At 37.1% G+C, this 20,517-nt stretch overlaps 2 protein-coding genes across 18 annotated transcripts in view; one reads left to right on the top strand and one right to left on the bottom strand.

Annotated features, from left to right (window-relative positions):
- LOC139964459 (uncharacterized) overlaps positions 1 to 5,682 on the top strand; it is a 30,884-nt gene extending 25,202 nt beyond the window's left edge. The window contains exons 16-21 of the mRNA XM_071966042.1: positions 143 to 466; positions 1,197 to 1,426; positions 2,120 to 2,263; positions 3,087 to 3,239; positions 3,668 to 3,728; positions 4,297 to 5,682. Of these exons, the coding sequence (XP_071822143.1) occupies positions 143 to 466; positions 1,197 to 1,426; positions 2,120 to 2,263; positions 3,087 to 3,239; positions 3,668 to 3,728; positions 4,297 to 4,598 (1,214 nt within the window). The 3' untranslated portion in view covers positions 4,599 to 5,682. The remainder of the gene's footprint in view (positions 1 to 142; positions 467 to 1,196; positions 1,427 to 2,119; positions 2,264 to 3,086; positions 3,240 to 3,667; positions 3,729 to 4,296) is intronic.
- Positions 5,683 to 19,327: 13,645 nt separating this feature from the next.
- The window catches only part of LOC139964457 (tensin-1-like), a 196,613-nt gene continuing 195,423 nt past the window's right edge, over positions 19,328 to 20,517 (bottom strand). For 11 of the 17 annotated variants that reach the window (XM_071966035.1, XM_071966036.1, XM_071966032.1 and 8 more), the window contains one exon: positions 19,330 to 20,468. In XM_071966035.1, the coding sequence (XP_071822136.1) occupies positions 20,318 to 20,468 (151 nt within the window). In that variant the 3' untranslated portion in view covers positions 19,330 to 20,317. Of the gene's footprint in view, positions 20,469 to 20,517 lie in introns of all 17 variants that reach the window. The other 6 variants (XM_071966024.1, XM_071966026.1, XM_071966025.1 and 3 more) reach the window with 3 other exon arrangements.

The following is a 20,517-nucleotide window of genomic DNA, read 5'->3' as shown; positions in this document are numbered from 1 at the left end:
TAGCCAAAAGATTAAAGCAGATTTGTGTTAAAGGGGCTCTTTTCATGATGTGAATTGAAACAGTATATTTAATTAACAGATGTTTAATGATAGTGGCAAAATACTTTCCTTTCACGTGAAATAAATTGCCTTTCTCCTCCAGAGAGACTTCCTTTGTTCCCAGGGTCAAATCTGTATAAAGAACAATACTTTGATCAGCATGGAGGAGAGTTGGTTATCGCAGGTGTTAATCTCCTTGTACCAGCTGGGGCACTACACACTGGAAGGATTGTTAGTCTGTGGGTTTCTACTGAACCTGCCGTTAAAGGACCTTCCTCAAACAAGAGTCTCAGGTTGACACCCTTTGTGAAATTTGGTCCAGAAAGCCTTACTTTACACAAGCCTGTCACATTGATTATACCACACTGTGCTTTTACTACAACTAACCAGATGGGTCTTGATGTGTACTCTGGTGTCTTACAAACAGGTCTGTTGTTTTCTTTTGCCGTGTGTTTTTCTACTCCGGTGAGCGTTATATATAGTCAATAATATTTCTTTTATCACAGAAATATGTTTATGAGCTTGTGTGTACCACCTCTTGACTTGTAAGCATGATATGCTTCAAAGTGCATAATGGTGTTATTTGACACTGGGTGTGTGGTTCCATGTTAAATGAATAAAAAAAACTGCTTTTTCTGTAGAGGTCAAAGTCTGAAACATTGTAAGCAGAATGATTCAAGAAAGGTTGTGTGAACTTCACATGTACTATTTAGAGTCACACTTGATATGTGAAACCACCTGAGTACACACACACAATATTTGGAAGAAATTCACTAAGCCTTCTGACTCTGTGTAATGTAAAAGTCAATATCTCAAGAAGGTGGTTATGTCCAGACAAATCATCTCCATTTCAAGAAACATTTAGTTGTACCTTGAGAGCAACCATTTCAAAATAAAATAAGCAACATTTCCAAAGGGAAATAATACCCTTGAAGCTATGTTAAGCTAAAGGGTTTTATCTAGTGACCTTGCATCCATACATATATAGAGTTAGAAACATGATATCGTACTATTTTGATGTTCTATGTATGCAGTGCTGCATTTTCTACCACCAGACTGTCCCTTTAAAGTCATCTATGGTATCGATTATGATTGGTGTTCTACCTTACATCATGTTATAAAAACTTACAAGCAAAATGTTTCAAAATTTCCTTCAGATAATTCTATCAAATGGAGCTTAGAAAGGAAACACCTCAGCTGCTCTATGAATAGTCAGCACCTTGCAGTTAAAGCTGAGCAACCCTGTCTCATTGGTCTTCATGTCCCTTTCATACCTAAGATGAGGAAGCGTGTTTGTATTTTACCGATTGTAAACAGAGTCTCTGATTCAAGGGATCAATTGACAATCCATCTTTGGTTTCATAACGATGACACACTAGAGCATGAAGTAAGTAGCATATTTTATCAGCTGAAGTGGTATTTTTAATTATCTCATAGATTTCAGTTGTCTGCCTTTCTGAATGACACATGGTTCATACACAGAATTGTACAGAGTTGATTCATTGTTAACCAAAGCTATTTAGCGATGGAAATGATAAAGTTCAAGCTTGATGCCATACAGGGCTCAAACATCTCCGCAGTCAAATAGTGATGAAAACGTTAAGGGAAGGGTCAAGTGAGATAAGCTGGTTAAGGCTTTCTATGGTCATTAATTGGTGAAAATTATAATTTTGCAGTGGTCAAAACACACTGATCCGATGTCCTAGAACAAAATTGAATGTTCATAACTTATTGCGGGTGGTCATTGACAACAAGTCACTTGTAATTACAGACACATTTGTAAACACACCTTGTCCAGGTGTCCAAGATTATACAAAGATTTATATTTCAGAACATAGGCTGTCAGACTATTCATGGTCTTTGATTATGCATCCTATCAGACACTGCATTTTATTAGATATTTATAACATCTCCATTTATTTATCAAACAATGGCCACCCAAAAGAGGGTCACACCAGGGAGTAGTTATTGCTTCCTGGTTATACATAGGACAACTAAGCAGTGTGTGCATTGTTGTTAATTTTAAAATTTGCAAAAGTAATAATATAATTTTAAATTGTTTCATATTTTATATTAATAGAGTCTTATCAATGAAGAAATCTACCAGCAAAAGGGAACCATAATTCATGATCCTGTGTCTGTTCAACTCAAATCTATGACTTCAACTTTACATGTTAGCACTAACTCCAGTTCCTCACAGTGTAACCCACATCCTAGAAAAGTGGTTAGTAATAATTGTTACATATTCTTATTTATTTGTTGGCAACATGTAAAGAATGTAGCTAATTCCTGTTCCACGGGTAATTTGCATTTGTTGGAAGAAAAGTTATATGCATCTATTGAGTGGTATGTATATGGTGTAAGCATATGTTGTTATTTAAATAAACATCTTATTTTAAAGTTGTCTCCTGCTGCCATTCCTATGATATTCAATTAATAAAAAGGGTTCAGATGGTCCCAGCTGCAGTTGTCTCTACAATTGATTTCATTCTGGACTAGTCCTACATTCCTTCATCATTGACTCTCCATGTATTGATTAAATAAGTACTTCGTAATGTGTGTTACTGTTAGGGTCTCTTATTTATTTAGTTTCATTTTGTTGCTTATACCAATAATCATTCTGTTCAAAGCTTATAAGAGCTGAAAAGAATATGAAGTTGATAGTTTACAGTCTTGCCTGAATGCCAACGCCTTCTCAAATGGCTTTACAACACCCATAAATATCAATATGCATAATTCCATTAGTTGGTCATAGATTACTTCAGTTTACCATATATGTGTCCACTGGAAGACATGAGTGCTGTCAAAGTAAAGCAAACAGCTATATTTACAAATTACTTTGCATTTTTCAATGTTTACACCTGGATGAAGACAGGCAGTTGAGGTTAATTCCCTTGCCCAAGGTCAGATCATAACGATCCAGTCGACCAGTACTGGGACGTGCATTCTTTAAATTGCAAGCCTGGTGCCCAACAACTTGACCACCATGTTAAATGCTCAAAAGTTTGATAAATTAATAATCATCACTTGATTTTTCTCTCTTCAAGGATGTTGCTATGGAAACCCTATGGTTAAAGAACAGACACAAGGTAGAATTCTGTCTTCAGAATAAAGGGCTCAAAGAAACTGTCAATCTGGAAATAGAAGCGAGATATGGAATGTCTGTGAAGAATCTATTCCAGCTTAATATTCAGTTGCAGGTGACTTGATTTTTGGTTTAATTAACACAAAGAAAAAATTGAATACAAGGAGTTTAATATTTCACTTTAGATTTATCTAAGCTACTGAGACTCCTTTTATATTTACCTTTTCTTTATTTGTTTACCATTTTTACATTCTCTAATGAAGTCATTTTTTTGTTTGCCTAAATTATTGAACTGTCTTCCATAAGACAAGTTTGAAATATGTTACAGTTTTCAACAAAGCAAATATCTCTATGACAAGCTGTCTTCATGTCACAAATGTAATACATACAAAATATCTTAAATAGTAATTACTAATTAGCATATCTTAACATTATCACTTAAACCACATTTTGATACACACTGTCATGTGATAGAGATGAGATATTCACAAACTAATTTTCTAAGAGAATCATCAAGCTTTCCTCTTCATTTACTCTTCACAGATTGACAAATTACTACATATTGACCAAATCACATCTCCATTCCAGCTCATCCTTCCTGAATGTGAGTAATTAATTACATGATTAAAATTTAACAGCATGGTAATTAATGTAGGCCTGTATATATAAAGTGCTGATGTTTGATGCTTTACAGTCCTTTCATATGAGATGTGTACATGTAATCTTACTTTTCATACATCAACATTTAACATACTGCCTGCAATTCCTTACACATCAGATGTGTGCACCTTATCCTACTTTGCACAGAGGAGTCCTGGCTGCAATTGCCATGCCAACTGGGGGACTAACTATCAGCTATTTGCAATATTTGATATTAAGGAAACATCAGTTTTGACACCATAGCAATATATAATATATACTGTATTGAATTTCTCACTGCAGTGAAAAATAAAATGTAATGAAATTCAACCACCTGTTTGAAATTACACATTCTGGAGTTAAATCAGATTTTATGTTTAGTATCATTGAAAACTCCAGTGTGTGTAAGAAACACATCACTGTTGTCTCACAATTCTGAATATTATTTGCATGAAAAAGGTTCTGTTGAATTTACTGTATGTAGAGTAATGTATTTAACGTATTTCCAATTTCCTTTTCTTTCAACCTCACAGCCATCATCAAATCTTTTGATCAGCTAAAGCAGAACTTATCAGAACATCTTGATGTAGACCAATCTACCCTGCTGGCAAATATTTTCCAACTTCCTAATGAAGGAATTACTGATATCAAGAAGCACAAAACACCGGGAACTCTTTTGTTAGAGAAGCTGACAAAGAATTCACTGATATCTCCTACAAACATCACAAAATTGGAAAATGCCCTAACAGAACAAGGAAATGAAGAATGTGCAAAACTTGTCAGAGAATTCAGAAGTAAAAATCCTGTAGTCCAAGCAACAATGTGCCCAGAATAATGACTGAATTCATAATGTGGTTTATTGTAACCAAATAATGATGAATACGAACATCATATCACCTGTGGTGCTGTACCCAGGAATATGTTCACTTGAGAGGTGGTGAGGAAGTCGGTGAGACATTTTGTACAAACTATTTTTTACAGTTGGAGCTTATGAACACAGGACTATAAGTGTAACTACACCTGTAGGAGTTACATGAAATATTCTCTTCCCTTGTCTAACACTGTTATGTATGTATATACTCTATGTGACAAGTCCATATTGGTATACTTGCCTTTAATAGGCAAACAATTACAGTAACATATACAGACATTTCAGCATGTGTGTTTGCGTGTGTGTGGCCCAAACCTGATAATATGGATGTATAGCTTCCCTATTGTGAGCAAGGGGGGTAGGAAGCTTCCAAAAAGTGTGGGACACAACTTCAAAGTGGCACTTTCTCATTCCACAAATACCACTCGTTATGCTAAAAACCGATACACAGCGGCCATATCACTTAAATATATATGATGTGTTAGTATGCTATCAATACTATTATGGTGCACGTGAATAATTAAAATAAAATTTTAAAATTAACAAAGATATCCAAAAGACAGTTCTTCATCAAAGGGGTACATTTTATTTGCCAGTAGTGCACAATTGCTATATTGGAAAATAGTTGGGGGCATGTGCCCCAGTGACCCAACTACATCAACCTATTACTTAAAGATGATTTTCAGTAATTGCCATCAAGATAGGCTACTGATAAAGGTATATTCGGGTGGCTTAATCAATTCTTAGATAATTACTGCTTCCCCTGGTCAAACCACATCCTCAAAGCCTTTTTTTTTAGGAAAGATATGAATTTGTTAAATTTGATCATAGTAAGTTGTGAATGCATCTGTCATTAACATAATGAATGTCATTATGGTAATTGAGCTGAAAGTGTTTCTGTTTTCTTCATAGTATCTATATCATGTATGTATAGAAGTATAACAAATCTTCAAGAAAAGCTGAGAGCTGATGAACTATCTGGCTTTCAAAGAAATGTACATATTCACTTCATATTATTGGCAATACAGATACAATCTCAGTAATCATTGATTATGCATATATAGTTGTTATTACCTGTAAGTTTAGGGTAATGGGAGGGGGACTATGCCAATACCAAATGTATCTCTGGATAAAGTGGAGGCAACATATTCAAAATACATTACAACAGACCTCTCAATACTCATTTAAGTACAGTGATCATACGGTTCTCATGAAGATCTTGGTTATAGCTTTTGCTCTGGCAGACCTATTCGTTCATGACCCTTTTTTAAGAAAATCACAACCCTTGCGTACGTATGTACCTTTGTGGGAACAGAATGAATGATTTAGGTAGGGGCACGAACTGTTATGTAAGGAAGAGATGTGAATCAAGGATTTCATAAAGCAGGTGTTTTATCTTGGATCATTAAGGGAGGAGGGGGGATCCTTGAAAAAACAATTATTTAAACTTCAAATGGTTTATTCTGAGGCATATTCAGACTATACTAGGTCTATATTAGTAGCTGTAAACGCAATGGCATGCTAATAAATACTTTGTTTCTGACGATTAGAGGTGAGGTGGTCTCCTGCGTCTGCTCACAACACTGAGTCATCTACAGAAAACTATTACATAAAGTTACAAGCCAACTCAATAAACCTGTTCTTTAGTGATACAATTCTGTGTTTAACAAAGATGAATTATCTCAGTCCGATACATTGATGACATTCACCGATGTGTATATGACAGTCACAGTATGTTTGTGTTGAGATCAACATACCTCAATATTCAACAGACCCCCCCCCCCCGTAAACTCCAAACAAGATTGCTCATATAATTCAAACTTGTTATAACAATGTGTACACACAGTGATTCAGTGGCGTAGCCAGATGGGGTGGGGGAGGGGTGCAGGGAAAACCCCAAGAAATTTTCGAGGACGAAAAGTGGACGGCAATAAAAAATAAAACAAATGCCACAAGAAAAATAAATAGCCATATCATATGATACTGGTTAAGCTACTTTTCTTTATAGCACGGTGTGATCTAAATCTCACTAAGTTGTCCTCATTAGCAATACTAATAAAGAAAGAGATTTCTCTGAACGAATTAACTAAGATTCAGTTATTGACACTTTAATCAAAGTTCCTTGATTGCCGTCTTTAATAGAAACAAAACATCTCCATTTGGGTCAATATAATATTGAGATATGATACCTGCGTGCACATACCCTCACGTATTATTATTGTTTAAATATTTTCGTTAACGTACACAGGGCCGTTGTCACTGGGGGCATGGGTGAACGTGCCTCATTCCATCCCCTGTCGCAAACTTTCTACGAATTAAATTGTATACACTGGCAAATGTAAAGTTGTAGTACACAAATGTAGATACAATTATGGAAACATATTGCACCATTTTGAAACAAAGTCCCCCTAAACGAAAGATACTTCTCAAAAATGAGGAAACTTAGACCCCTCCCCCTAACATTCAAATCGTAACAGAGGGTAGAGCCTAATAGTGACATGAAAAGTCACATAAATTAAAGTGTTAATTATCCTTAATTTTCTGACCCTTCAAATGGGGACAAAACTTTGGCCACCTCGCACCACGAATGCTGGCTAAGCGCTTGCAGTGATGACATCATGTTACTCATTTAAAACCCAAATTTGGGATGAGATGTGTAACTCCATCATCCATGGATTGCCTACTTGTCATTTTTCTTCTGGGGTGGGGATGGTAGGGTTCCCAATGTTAGTTTTTCTCTATGTCACCTTCACGATTTCGAACATCTGATGACATCTTAGATCCAAACTGTTTGTGAACTTTAGCCTTATTAATCACTCTCAGATCAATGATCGTGGCGGTGTCGTCTTTGGTATATGTTTATGTATGTTAACAGTATGAGAGACTGTGTTAAGTTGAGTGCTTATCTTTTACGGTCTCCATACAAAAAGAGTTTGTCGCTGTACCTGTGTCGAAGAGCGTCACTTTCGGGGGGGGGGGGTGAGAAGAGAAGCTTCTCCCTTCCCCGAAATTACTTTCATAGGGTTTGTACCTCAAAGGTTGTCTGTCATATCCTGTTGTTTGTTAAAAAAAATAATACTTGTCATGTATATCAGTGCGGAGATCCATCTAAGCTGTGGATTCATGGTTGCCCGATTGTCTGGAAGAACTGATACCGTAGAGCAAATTGCTGATACGATTACGAAACTAATGACAATAATTTCATCTATACGGCACATCTTAGGACTGTACATATCATATCTGCGACCTTCAGCCATAATCTTACTATGTGCGATAGATCAAGTTCTATATCAGCAGTCAGACTGTGTTTATCCAAACTTATCGGGAAACCCGACAGTTTTTATCTAAGATATATGTATATTAAGCGTTTTCTGCCTGACATAGTTGTGTGGCAGATTTTAGTCCCACCCAGTGGCGCAACCACATTCTGGTTGGGGGTGGGGTGGAGGGGAGGCTGGTCTCAACAATTAATGGGGATTCACCTCCCCCAACACACACACAACAGTGCACAGAATATCACAATCCTATAGTGTACAATACATGAATATACAACATGTATCTGTGGAACAGCCTAAACAGTTTGAAATTATTTTCTTTTTCCAAAGTTGCAAATATAGCACCGTTTTGTACTTTACAAAGATTTATCTCCTTAGATCACTTCCTTGAACAAAATATCACCTTACCCGCTCACCATCCAAGTACAAACATGGTGATTGCGCCCCTGGTCACACTTGACCATGCACCTTTTGTGATATTGAAATGTGAATACATTGTATATTTAAAAAATCTACATTTTGATTTTTTATTTGAACACGTCAGATCAGTTTTCATGTAGCCAGAAGAATAAAACAGTGACGTAGAAAGTCTGACAACTGGTTTGAGGCCGTTCCAAAGAAGCGTTTGTAATTTTGTAGATGCCATCTCGAAATGAAGACGTTTCATCTCAACATTTTGACAATTTATCCCCAAATTTTGATGTTTTCTCTACACGTTTCAAGATTTATCTCAATATTTTGCAGTTTTGTCTTAGTTATTTGACTGTTTAGCTGTGTCACGTCATTGTATAGCTTTCTATCGAATCTACGACGTTTCAGATAAATTCAGAAAATTTGAATTTCATCTCGAAAATTATCGATTTTATCCCTTACTTTCTACGTATTACTTCAATTCATCACAATCCGAGGAGATGCTTATCTTATCCCAAGTTTGGTTCCACAAGTGAATATAATGATGTCATCACTGCATGTGCGTAAATAACGCTTTGATTAATATGACTGTTCATAACACCATATTGGCGATACCCTCTGTTACGATTTTGAATGTTATGGGGAGGGTGTCTAGGTATTGGAAGGAAGTTAAAGGGATGGGAGGGGGGGGGGAGGAGGCACGTTCCACATGTCTGTTTAAGATATCGACAGTTAGAGATTAAATTGATATCCTAACAATTTATGCCAAAATATTGATATTTTACCCCGAAATTTCTATATTTTTGGCGCAATTAATATTAGCTCGATATTTTGAAGTTTTATCTAGAAAACTACTAAATTTCGCGATGTTTTGCGGCTTCGTTTTTCTCTCGAGGTTTTGACGTTTAATCCCTAACTGTCGATGTCTTAACCAGACATTACAACACTTCATCTTAAATTTTTGTAATTTTCATCTCGAAATTTATGGGAAATTGGAGACTTTTCGAGATCATTTTGTCAGACGAAAATGCTAGCAAACCCAGTCGTCGAACCTTAGTGACACCCCTCCCTGTATTGCTTCCAAACTCTGTAGATGTTCATGGCGGACTGCACTAAATAGTGGAAGAAGGGAAGGGTGTTGGTGGGGTGTTCTTTTCAGTAAAATGAATGACTAGGTAGTTGATATGATTGCTTCTTTTGGAATATTGCACTGTAATAACTTGAAAATAGCTGATTGGAAGTGGAATATGATTCTTAATTAAAGTAATAAATACGTAACAAACTCTATACTACAGTACAAAAATTACAATTCACCCAAGAACGTTTGATGATGCATTTATGATCTATTTATTTACAATTTTGGAATTATGTTCAATACCAATTGTACTTGTTTATAACAGCTCTCGATTCGAGTTTGAATTTTTGCTTTCACTTTTCTTAATCATTTAACCCTAATTGACCCTTTATATCCAGACCGGGAAGTTTCGACAAGACCACTCTCCTCTTAAATACCTGAACCTACACTAGTCACGTGACCCAACAGTTTACAAGACAAACGAACATTAAAACAAACAAACACTTAATCAACAAATATATGTAAATACTTATCCTTACTTATAATATTAAAGTGTGAAAGTGTGTAATGTATAAGTGTATTAAAAAAGGCTGTTATACCAAAAAAGTGTTCTTAGGAAAAAAATGTTAATAGATTACGTATGCTGGAAGAAGGTAAAAAAAAGGCCTCTGTTACTTTTAATAAAAAAAATTGATAAAAAAAAGTTGTTACATAGTTTGGTGTTCGCCATGTTACTTAATAATACTATACCTTATAAATAACAATACCTTATTCTACTTAATACTCACAAACAAACAATAAAACACACAAAGACAAAAACCACAGACAACCATTGTCTAAAGAACAATACACAAAAACTGCTGAGTACATGACGTCATCTAGGTCCACTAAAATTCCTACAATCTAGGTCTCTTCTACACTTCCGGTCTTTCAAATAGAGGGTCAAAGAAAAATATTAAACTTTATTAAAGGAAGAGGGACCCTCATTTTCGGGACCACACTTCGTGGAAGGTGTGCGTGGCCACCGAGCTGCTCTTGGTCGTTCAAGCTTTTCTTGTGAAGGTTTACTGGCTGCCTCTGTAGCTGTGGGAGGCTCTAAGACTTGTGAAGTTACTTGTCTAATTGCCGCCGTTGCCTGCGTTAGAGAAGAAATATAAAAGTAGTTTAAACAGAAATAAAATCAAAACTCATTCAACTTCCAACTTTTGATTAATTTGTTAATCAAACTCGTGTCATTTTTTCTAATTATTCGAGATGTTCATAAATTAATGAAATAAACTGATATAAATCGTTCAAGGTGGAATATAATTTCAGAGAGAAGACGGGGGCGGGGGGGGGGGGGTAGGTGAGCGGGTATGAAACTATGCAACAAAACAACTAAATTAGCAAATAAAGATATGTTGAAGAAGTAATTACAGCATTCAAGAAAATCGATAATTCATTATGATATTATAAGGGCGTATATTCTATTCTAAGATTACAATTGTCAGTCTTCAGTGACTTCTTTAGCAGGAACTCGATCGGGATAGTGAGGGTAAGAGGGGGGGGGGGGACAAGACAAAACCCGTCCTTTCAGACTGGAATATATACCATGAATGCCGACAGTTTCATTTACTTTACGAATATTGTTGCCTATTTTCGAAGAGAGGAGGAATGACCCCTCACCAGGCCCCCTGCCTAACCCCTATGGCTGCTTCCCTCTAACTTTAAATCTTATTTATCTTACCGGACGAGCAGATGCGGCTCTACTGATGGACGATCTGATAGTCTCGTCGATCTTGGCAAACTCTCCCTGATCATCTGGCATCGACAGATTCCATCTTTTGAAGATTGCATTGATGGTTGGCTCCAACTCCTCCGTCGAGTTGGCGTATTTCGGCTTCTCTCCTTCCTCCATCTCCTCTTCGGACATCTCAGCGGTACCGTCGATGTCGATTACCTCCTCCTGCCACTCTTCATTGTCCGGTTCCTCATCCTCTTGAAAGATTTCACGACAAACATCCTTCATCTCCTGGAACCGACTCTTTGTTCCAGAAAGTGGGGTCGGGGCGGGAGTAGTTGGTGCACGTGTCATGCTCTGTGACAGAAGAAAATTATCCGATAGAATGGGACTCGAACCAGAAACCCGTCAGGAAAGACAGGAATACGTAACAATACGAAACATTTCATTACTGGGGATGAATGGGGCGCCCTCTGTCACAGTAAGCAGAAGTCCCTCAAATCCCTCAAGATCTACAAGCAAGGATACTACCAACATAGAAATACACACATACACAACTAAACTGAATTAAGACCTACCTCAATCTTGAGGATGCTTTCCAAGTCCATCTCCTCCCCAGCCTCCTCCTCCTCCTCCACAGCTTCCGTGTCCTTCCTTTGCTCCAGTTTCAATGAGAGCATCCCCTCGACTTGTGTCTTTATCTGATCAAGCAGGTGTTCAGCCTCTTCTGCACCGACGGCATTCCCACTCAAAGTCATGATATCTCGGAGAAGTTGGATGTTATCTCTGTGATGATTGCAAGAAGTTCTGGCCAATCCTCGAGAGTTGGTGGCGCATGCGCAGTCTTGATCTACTGGATTTTCAGGGTGGCCGCGGCGGATTATGCGGGTAGCACATCGGGCATTACCAGTTTGAAAAGCTGTATGAGAGGAGAGCAGAAAGGAAAATGGTAATTTTAGCACTAACAGTACAAATCTTTTGGAGGGAATCTTATATAGCTAAACAATCCTCAACATTTGCAAACTTTCGTGTGAGTCGAAATCAAGTATTATGAATCTTAGTTAGGAAGCCAATCAAAGTATTTCCCTCTACCATCACGTGAAATAAAGTGCAAGCACAGATGTCTTCGGGAACATGAACTTAAAAAACACTTTGTTTTTTACAATCTGGAATACATTTGTAAGATTGTCATAGCTGACAGCAGACTTTTGTTTCACACTGTATTCACGATGAGACCAATTTTCACTTAACTCTGCTTTTTTACACGTTACTGTACCGTCCGATTAAAATGTTTTTTACTTTGTCGAAAGAAAGTTTATTATATATTTACCAGGTGTCTTGGCACGGCATTCCTTTCCTAGGTGGTCCGAGAGGTTGGTAGAGCATGATGAGGTACTGGTAGGGCTTTGGCAACCAGTCTCTGCAGATGCTTTGAAGGGCTGAACACGGGTCAGGCGCACAGTGGGTTTGAACTGTTGGTGCATAAACCAAACATAAACAGATCTTAACAGAATTCGTCTCCTTTCATATTATGGTTGTGGCGGGAGTGCCATGGTGTGTTAAATGTTAGAGCGAGGGGAAAGGGTCAAGGGGTGCCACTAAGATGTCACCATTATCTGCATTAAAACTATTGATCTGTTGGTCAGCGATCACTCTGCTTAAATGGCAGGCCATTTTTGGTCATATTCAACCCACGCTGGTTTGAAGTTAATGAGCATGACGATCAGCAATTTGTCACAACGGCACATCGCGGTAGTACAGTATCGTCATACTTTAAGAGCTCGCTTGATAAATCTTGAATGAAGTCGCTACAGCCAACGATAATGTAAGATGTCTAAACAGAGCACATAGTATAATTGCAGCTGTGCCGCTAAACGCAGATGTAGGCTACACCAAAATATACCGTAGTATATGCGTATCATAAATTTAAGGGGGGGGGGCTGACGTTTCGATCGTGGCGGAATCTTCGGAGGCAGATTGAACCAAAGCAGACAAGAAGTTGTCAAGTATTCACTCATTGCGCGCGCTGTATAGTTGCAATTAATAAAGATGATGTGCTTGACAATTGTTTTTTCTTTCTTTTCTACTCACCAGTGCTCGGCGTTTTCGGACAATCCACCGTTTAAAGTTGCCATATCGTCCGCTTGGGGCGGATGTGGTCACTGATGCGACCTGTACTTTTGAAGAAACACAACCCATTTTGATGGATAACCTTTAGCTTTAGAGACACACAGTGAGTAACCGAGTCAAGCGATAGCACAGAAATGTGTTGACAATCTTTCTTGACCTTAACCAGCGGATCAGTTCATGATTATGACGTAGGCGCTTATTTGAATAATGTATAGACCATGAGCACACGCATTTCAACAACAGACGTTACACGTGTGGGTGCGCGTACGCGTTCACGTGTACATCTCCATATATAGACATTGCATTGATATAATCACCTTAGAAACAGTAACAGCGATACGAGAGCGACGCACTGAATACTGACGTAAGATTGTGTGTTGAACGTACATGTGTCGGCCTGGCACAGAAAGCATAAGTCGCACAATGTACTTCTGCGTAGACTCACTAGTAAACAGCGCCAATTGAGCTATAGGCCCTATACTGAACTTCTTACTGAAAGTGAAACATAACTGTCAATGTCTTTCCGTATTAGAAATATGGCTTTAAGCAGTCCACATACGCGTATACACGTACGCCTCATGATTTTGTGTGTAAGAAGTAGGCAGTCATCAATCTAGAGCTAATTCTTATAATATTTGATATATCTATCGTTTTATAGGGTTCATGAAGAAAAGAAAAAGACGGACTTTATTTTGCAATATTTATTTTATTTGTGCGATTGTTTCTGTTTCTACTAACAATTATTAAAATGAAAGCTTGGTGTTAATCGGTGTTCATCCATTCGTCCTTCGGATAGAGCTTCGCAGATCCGTAGAAAAGCATAACATTACATATAGGGACAATACTGCGACTACTTTTCTTGTGGGTGGGGAGCGGAAGGGATAAGATTCGAAGGGGAAAAAATTGATCAATCGGCTACTGATTATATGTTGGCTATGCAGGGGCGTATCCAGGATTTTCTAACCTGGGGGCGCGAATTACTATCTAAGCGGAGCGCCACCATCGGTTGGCGCGCAGCGTACAAGAAAATTTCTTGTTTTGATACCACCCAGATCACCGGAAATGGCACTTCTCGGGCTTGAAAATGACCAACCACATGAACACATTTTTCCTGAGAACCAAGTATTTCCCAATAGTTTTTTTTCCCTCCATAATCTTTTTGAAGATTGTCACCAGTCATAAATCATGTTCGAACTCATCGCATGTCCTGTGGATTATTGCTTTTATGAGTGATTCTACGTCGCGGCCCACAATATCCGTCAGCCCCACTTTTGAAGGTTTTAAGCCCATTATTCGTTGAGAATTTGAAAATTTCCATTTCTCGTGAATAAACTCACTTCAAAACATACCCATAATGTTGTACAAAATTTCATCTATAGACAACCAATATAGAAAAACCTCCTTGAACCCCAAACAGACCGGTTAAAATTGCACGAGTAGAGGGAAGTGTGATGAAGAATGTTGGTCAGAAATTTTCTAAAATTCAGACACAGTTAATTTATTGGTGTAGAAATATTAAAACCTCTTATAATGGCTATTATAAAACTTGGTTGAAGTAAATGAAAAAATAGCAGATATTTCCGAAAACGAACACTATACACATAGGCGTGGGAGGCGGGGGGGGGGGGTTCGCCATTACTAATGTAAAAGAGAGTTTTGCCATAATTGGACCTACATGCTTTTTCTCCATCTGCATAAGACATTTCGTTGTTTACATTAGCATCCCGCGGTATACTGCGCAACTTTCACGGACCGTACGTTACACGATGGCATGCGATGTAATAACCGATGCTTGCCTATACGATATCGATATTAATGTTGAACGCGCGAGCGAAAAATTTTGGTTATTTTTTTCGGGCAAGTCGGACAGCTTTGTGGCTTTACATCCTGGAACGCCAATTTCATTCTCACTGATCATGTGATATCTGCTATTTGCTTTACAAATTCGAACATGCGCGTAGCGAGGAATTTGCCAAGGTAGGGGCGAAGCCTGTAGGCAAATTATCTAAGCGTAGCGCCACCATAGGTTGGCGCGAAGCGTACAAGCAAATTTTGGCCGAAAATGCCTCCCAGATCGCTGGAAATGACGCTTCCCAGGCCTTGTTAGTGCATCTAAGCACTTTCTATTTTGAAATTACTAGCGATATCATAAAAAAAAAAATATGCTGAAGGGGGGGCGGTCCCCCCCTTCCCGAAATGCGTCATATTCCCCGACGACACGGTCGAGTTCGAGACCAGCTAGAGTTGGTTTCATAGCACAATTCTACAATTGTTTAAGGCGTATACACACACACGCGTTATGATAAACCATATATAGTTTATATACAGATCATGAGTGAGAGAGGAAAAATGGGCCCCGACGCCCCCCCTGGATACGCCCCTGCTATGACAGGTCAAGTTGCAAAAACTTAGCTGTCATTTAAAGTGACTACTTTAGAATGCCAATGGTTAAATTAGATACCGTGTTTATAATTCCATTCTAAGCGTTACAGAGAGAGTCGTACTTCCGGTTAGGTGGTGTGGTGGGTTTCGGTGACGTCACGTGTTTCCTAACTTCGCGTAGAGCCTTTTGTTTTATACATACGTAGCTGCACTGATAGACAGGGATGAGACTGAGCCGGGGAAAAAAATCTGAAATTTATCGATCGCCGTCCTAGGGGAGGGGTTTAAGGGGAAGGGGTGTCCCCCTCCCCTTTAGAATTTTTTTGTCAGGTAAGGAGGGCTTAAATGCAAAATGGTGGACTCTAGATGGAATCTATCACATCACGTAACTCGCCAAAAAAGTGTGGAATTTCTGCTTGTATAATTTATCCATTAGCTTTTTTGAACCAAAAAAAGGCTTTTTTGCTTGCTTTGTGCTACTTGATTCCACCACTGGTCAAATTCGGTGTTCCTTCCCTTCACAGTCCAGCATGTTCGGCAAAAAAATTACCCAAAAAAATATAAAAAGAAATAAAAAAAATTTAATTAAAAAAATTAATAAAAAAAATAATAAAAAATAATAAAAAACGCGAATTACGAGAAAAAACGCGAAAATGAAAAAAAAAAAATCGGAAATCCGCGTTTCCGCGGAAGAGTCTCATGCCTGGATAGAAAATGTCTGTCGTGTTTGATAGTCAAACATGTAATCACTTTTCCGAGCGTAATTTTAATCCAAACAGTATCGACGAAACCAGCTAAAATTTGTACTCTGAGGCATTTACCCAAATTACACCTCAAAATGTAAGATTTGTACGAAGTTAGGGAATGTTGTTCCTTGCTGAGACTAATATATTGACTCAAGAAACTATACAAGCATAACAAAGATATATTTCTTGCAAAATTTGATAAAAGCCAGCAATTAAATCACAAACTTGAAGGATAGAACTTAACCACAGAGCAAATCACATGTATCACTGGTACATTTCATGTTTGTATACCATCCTACAAACACAGGTAAGCTTCTTTTTTTTTTGTTCCTTTCTTTCCAGTGTTTTGCTTTAATTGCATGTCTGACGCTTACCCACCCAGACTGCATAAGCCGGTCCAGGGTGTGAATCATTTTTTAAGGATTTTGGAAGCCGTTCTTATTACTACTATTATAACCATATTTAATGCAGTAGATTAGGTGAGTTTGCTATATGCAGTTGTGTGATATATTGTCTCATATAGGGATATATTGTCTCATATAGGGATATATTGTCTCATATAGGGATATATTGTCTCAATCGAGAATAAAAAGACAGTTGGATGCAAGAAATTGTTTACATTGACGAGTCACTGCCTTTAATTACGACCAATGAAATCTTAGGAACTCAACCAATAGAGAAAAACGAGAGAAAATAATGGAGATAAAATATGTTTTCTGTGTAGCATTTTATTCAAAAATAATGCACTCAATCCTGGGAGAAGCTCTTTACAAACAAATGTTATCGTTATCTTCAAATTCTATGGTTTGGTAAGATCTTTAATAAGGAGCCTGCAAATATTATAACATGGATATCATAAACATGGACATATTATATTGTCCCTTACAACTTGTGAGTCGAATACAGCCTGTTGCTCACTAGTCTCAATAACAAGATGAAATGAGAAGAAAAACAAAACTTTTGCTATATGTAATGGTCTTTGGAAAAGCTTAAGATGTTATTTCGTTGAGCCAATATACTTCATTGGGGGGTTAAGAATAACATGAATACATTAACTGCTTGAACCTGATTGGTTAAAATTAAAAAACAAAACAAATATAATTCAAAAGGACAGACAACATGTGTGACTCTAGACATTAACCTATACCAGTAAACCTTGAAAGGGCAAGAACAAAAGTAAGGCTACAGCTGAATTACCCTTTCTCTTCTTTACCCCTGGACGATATTCATTTCTGTATCCTTGCATGGGGGAGGGGGCAGGGGATAGATGGGGTAGGTTTCACAACCTTTTTCCACATCTTATACGCAAAAAAAACCCCATCTCGATCTTAGCATGATCCTCATCTTGTTGGTATTCTAACTTCCTATGCTCAGTCACCTGCAGCCCCTCCTTCCCCTCCATTGCACCTCTCCATTCATCTGAGACCTCCATCCTCCCTTGTTCAAAGCTTTCAAGATGATGAGATCAAATGATCGCTTTGCATTTTCTTCCTGGATCTTACCCTTCATCTTCCTAAATGCATCACTACCTCAAACAACTTCAATATGATCCTCCTACTAACATTCCTGCATAAATTGAATCCCTCATGACCCATCATGTGTCCTCTGTATGGTCATTGGTTCCCCCCCCCCCCCCCGATGATCATGGTCACTCAATTTGGTGATTGTATGCTCCTTTGTCCAATCATCGTCCATCTCTGCAAGGTTCCAGGAATGGGTACTACACCATTTTACTTGTAAGATGCAGCTCTACCACTATTCATCGTGAGTTATGTCTCATTCTTCGGATCTTCACTTTTCGTTTTCTTTCTACAATATCTACATCTAAATGACTTTCATAAAACCATTCTACATTTGAAGTATCTATTACATAACCTTCCAAGGTTAGTAGCTCAATAACTATAACCATTACTAATTCCAGTTTTTACAAATCAATTCATTTATCCTTTTTCTAACCATACACATTGCCACACAAGTCACGACAAAAGATATTTAAAAACATATCTTTACAATTCTGTCAGCATGCTAAACGAATCCAAAATATAACATGGCATGTTAACACAACACAAAAAAAGTAAATGCTGTACACAATAAATAAATAGCCAGGGCGTGATATACATTTATGTCGGTTTCTTTGTACACCTTGTTTACTTTTCATGCACATATTTGAGCAAAAGCATTTAAAATTACATTCTACACAAAGCTCTTTTTTATTTTCCTTGTAACATACAAACTAAAATTTTTATAGAAAACAAAAAAACTGATATAATGCAAAACAAAGTATCACCCCAAGTTATAAAATCATCATCTAATAAAATATTTTACACTCTGAACTATCAAACTAAAACAATAATGGTTGAAAAAATTTATATCTTAAAAGTCAAAAAAATTAGTTTGCTTTGGGGTTTTGCCAAAAATAGTTGTTTCCCCCCCCCCTGCTTTTTCTATAAAACAAAAAGACAAATGGATAAATTCATTTCTTGATGAAATAAAACAAAGAAGTTTCTTTAAGAGTGGTAACCTATTTTGGCCCAAGCCAAGGGTTTGCTTCTTAAATATGAGTTTCTTTCACCAGATGTTGTTTATGATCTTTTAAAATGGTTACTGTGTATATTCTATGTAGCATATATGTTGTCTTTGGTTTCTAAAATCTTCACTACACTTTTGTCTTCCCACAATGTGGGAAGAACTGGCAAATCAGCACACATATTGTTCCAAAAATGCAAACCATATTTGTATCAGCTTTATATTAATATCATTCTTAGAGTAAATTTTTAGTTAGACAATTATAATAACCTATTAGTTATAACATACAATTATTCTTAAATTAGTCAGAATCCAATTAAGTTAAAAAATAATATTAAAGTTACTCACTATATATTTTGCATTTCAGAGCTAACTCTCCAATAATATAATATGATAATATAATAGTACAGGAAAAGAATGCTATTTTGCATAAAATTGAAAGGGTGAAATCTTCATCGATATTTTCACTACAGTATCATTAAACATGCACCTTTTTTAAGACGTAGGCCTTATTTTTTCCTTACCCTTTAAGGTTAGATTAAAAGATCACTATGACTAAATACAGTCCAGAAGAATCAAGTATAACTGGAGAAAACATTCAAGTAAAAGCTACAAGTTGGATAAATGCATCAAAAATACTGAATGTAAATGTTCAGTGACACTTTTTGTTGTTGTGTTCACATAAGGCATACTCCAGATCCAAATATCTGATCTTCATATTTTTACAAAAAATTTCCCGAGAATTTATCTCTAAAATTCTTGTAAAATGAAGGTTATGCAAAGGTCTTTTGGAATAACTTTAAAGATAAACAAATGATCAAAAAGCGTACAAGGTTGAAAACTAAAAGCACCAACCACAATAAAACTCCCTGAATCGACGATCTTAGATTCATAGTTCATAAGAAACACTAACGAAAACTTGTAGCAATTCATGGTTAGTTAGCACTAGAAACAACAGCTTTTTGTTAATGAAAACAAAACTCCAACCTTTGCAACTTGATTTTTATGAAATTTAAATATTTTCCTTTTTTTTTATTTGTTTTGTGGTTGTTACATATTTACCTTATTTGACTAACAATAGACAAGGTGTATGCAGTTAACATTTGGAAAAGCACTGTACAAGAAATGCTGCACGCGAACTATTGAATACTGAATTGTTGACAATTATTTTAACTTTTTACAGAAGTTCACAAATATTGTAGAAACACCTCCATATAAAATAAATTTCAATGTGTCACATTTAGGCACTTCCTTGACTCCCGAGTCCATTCAGTGGTTTAGTTAATTGAAGAGGTTACTAAAGTCACTGTAGTATTTAATATAGCATAATACAATCGTGAATATTCATCACTTTACACCGCTCAATTAATATTTCAGCCATTTTAAAAGTTCAAACTAATTCCTTCCTCTTCTGTCGCTCACGGCGTCTTGATCTGCTTTGAACCGAGGAGAACCTTGGTGACAAAACTAACGATGGCCGAGGCCGGCTGCTCCACTTCGTGTTCGGCAAATACCATGCACTGGTTGTCTGTGAGACTGCCCGGCTTACGAGAGACAAAACCGAAACACCTGAATAAAGGAGAAAGAGAAAAATCAGTGGGATTGAAAAGGTTTCTTA

The sequence above is a fragment of the Apostichopus japonicus genome, chromosome 23, assembly GCF_037975245.1.
Source record: "Apostichopus japonicus isolate 1M-3 chromosome 23, ASM3797524v1, whole genome shotgun sequence".
NCBI lineage: Eukaryota > Metazoa > Echinodermata > Holothuroidea > Aspidochirotida > Stichopodidae > Apostichopus > Apostichopus japonicus.
The sequence above is the reverse complement of the archived record's forward strand: the minus strand, read 5'-3'. Positions and strand labels throughout refer to the sequence as shown.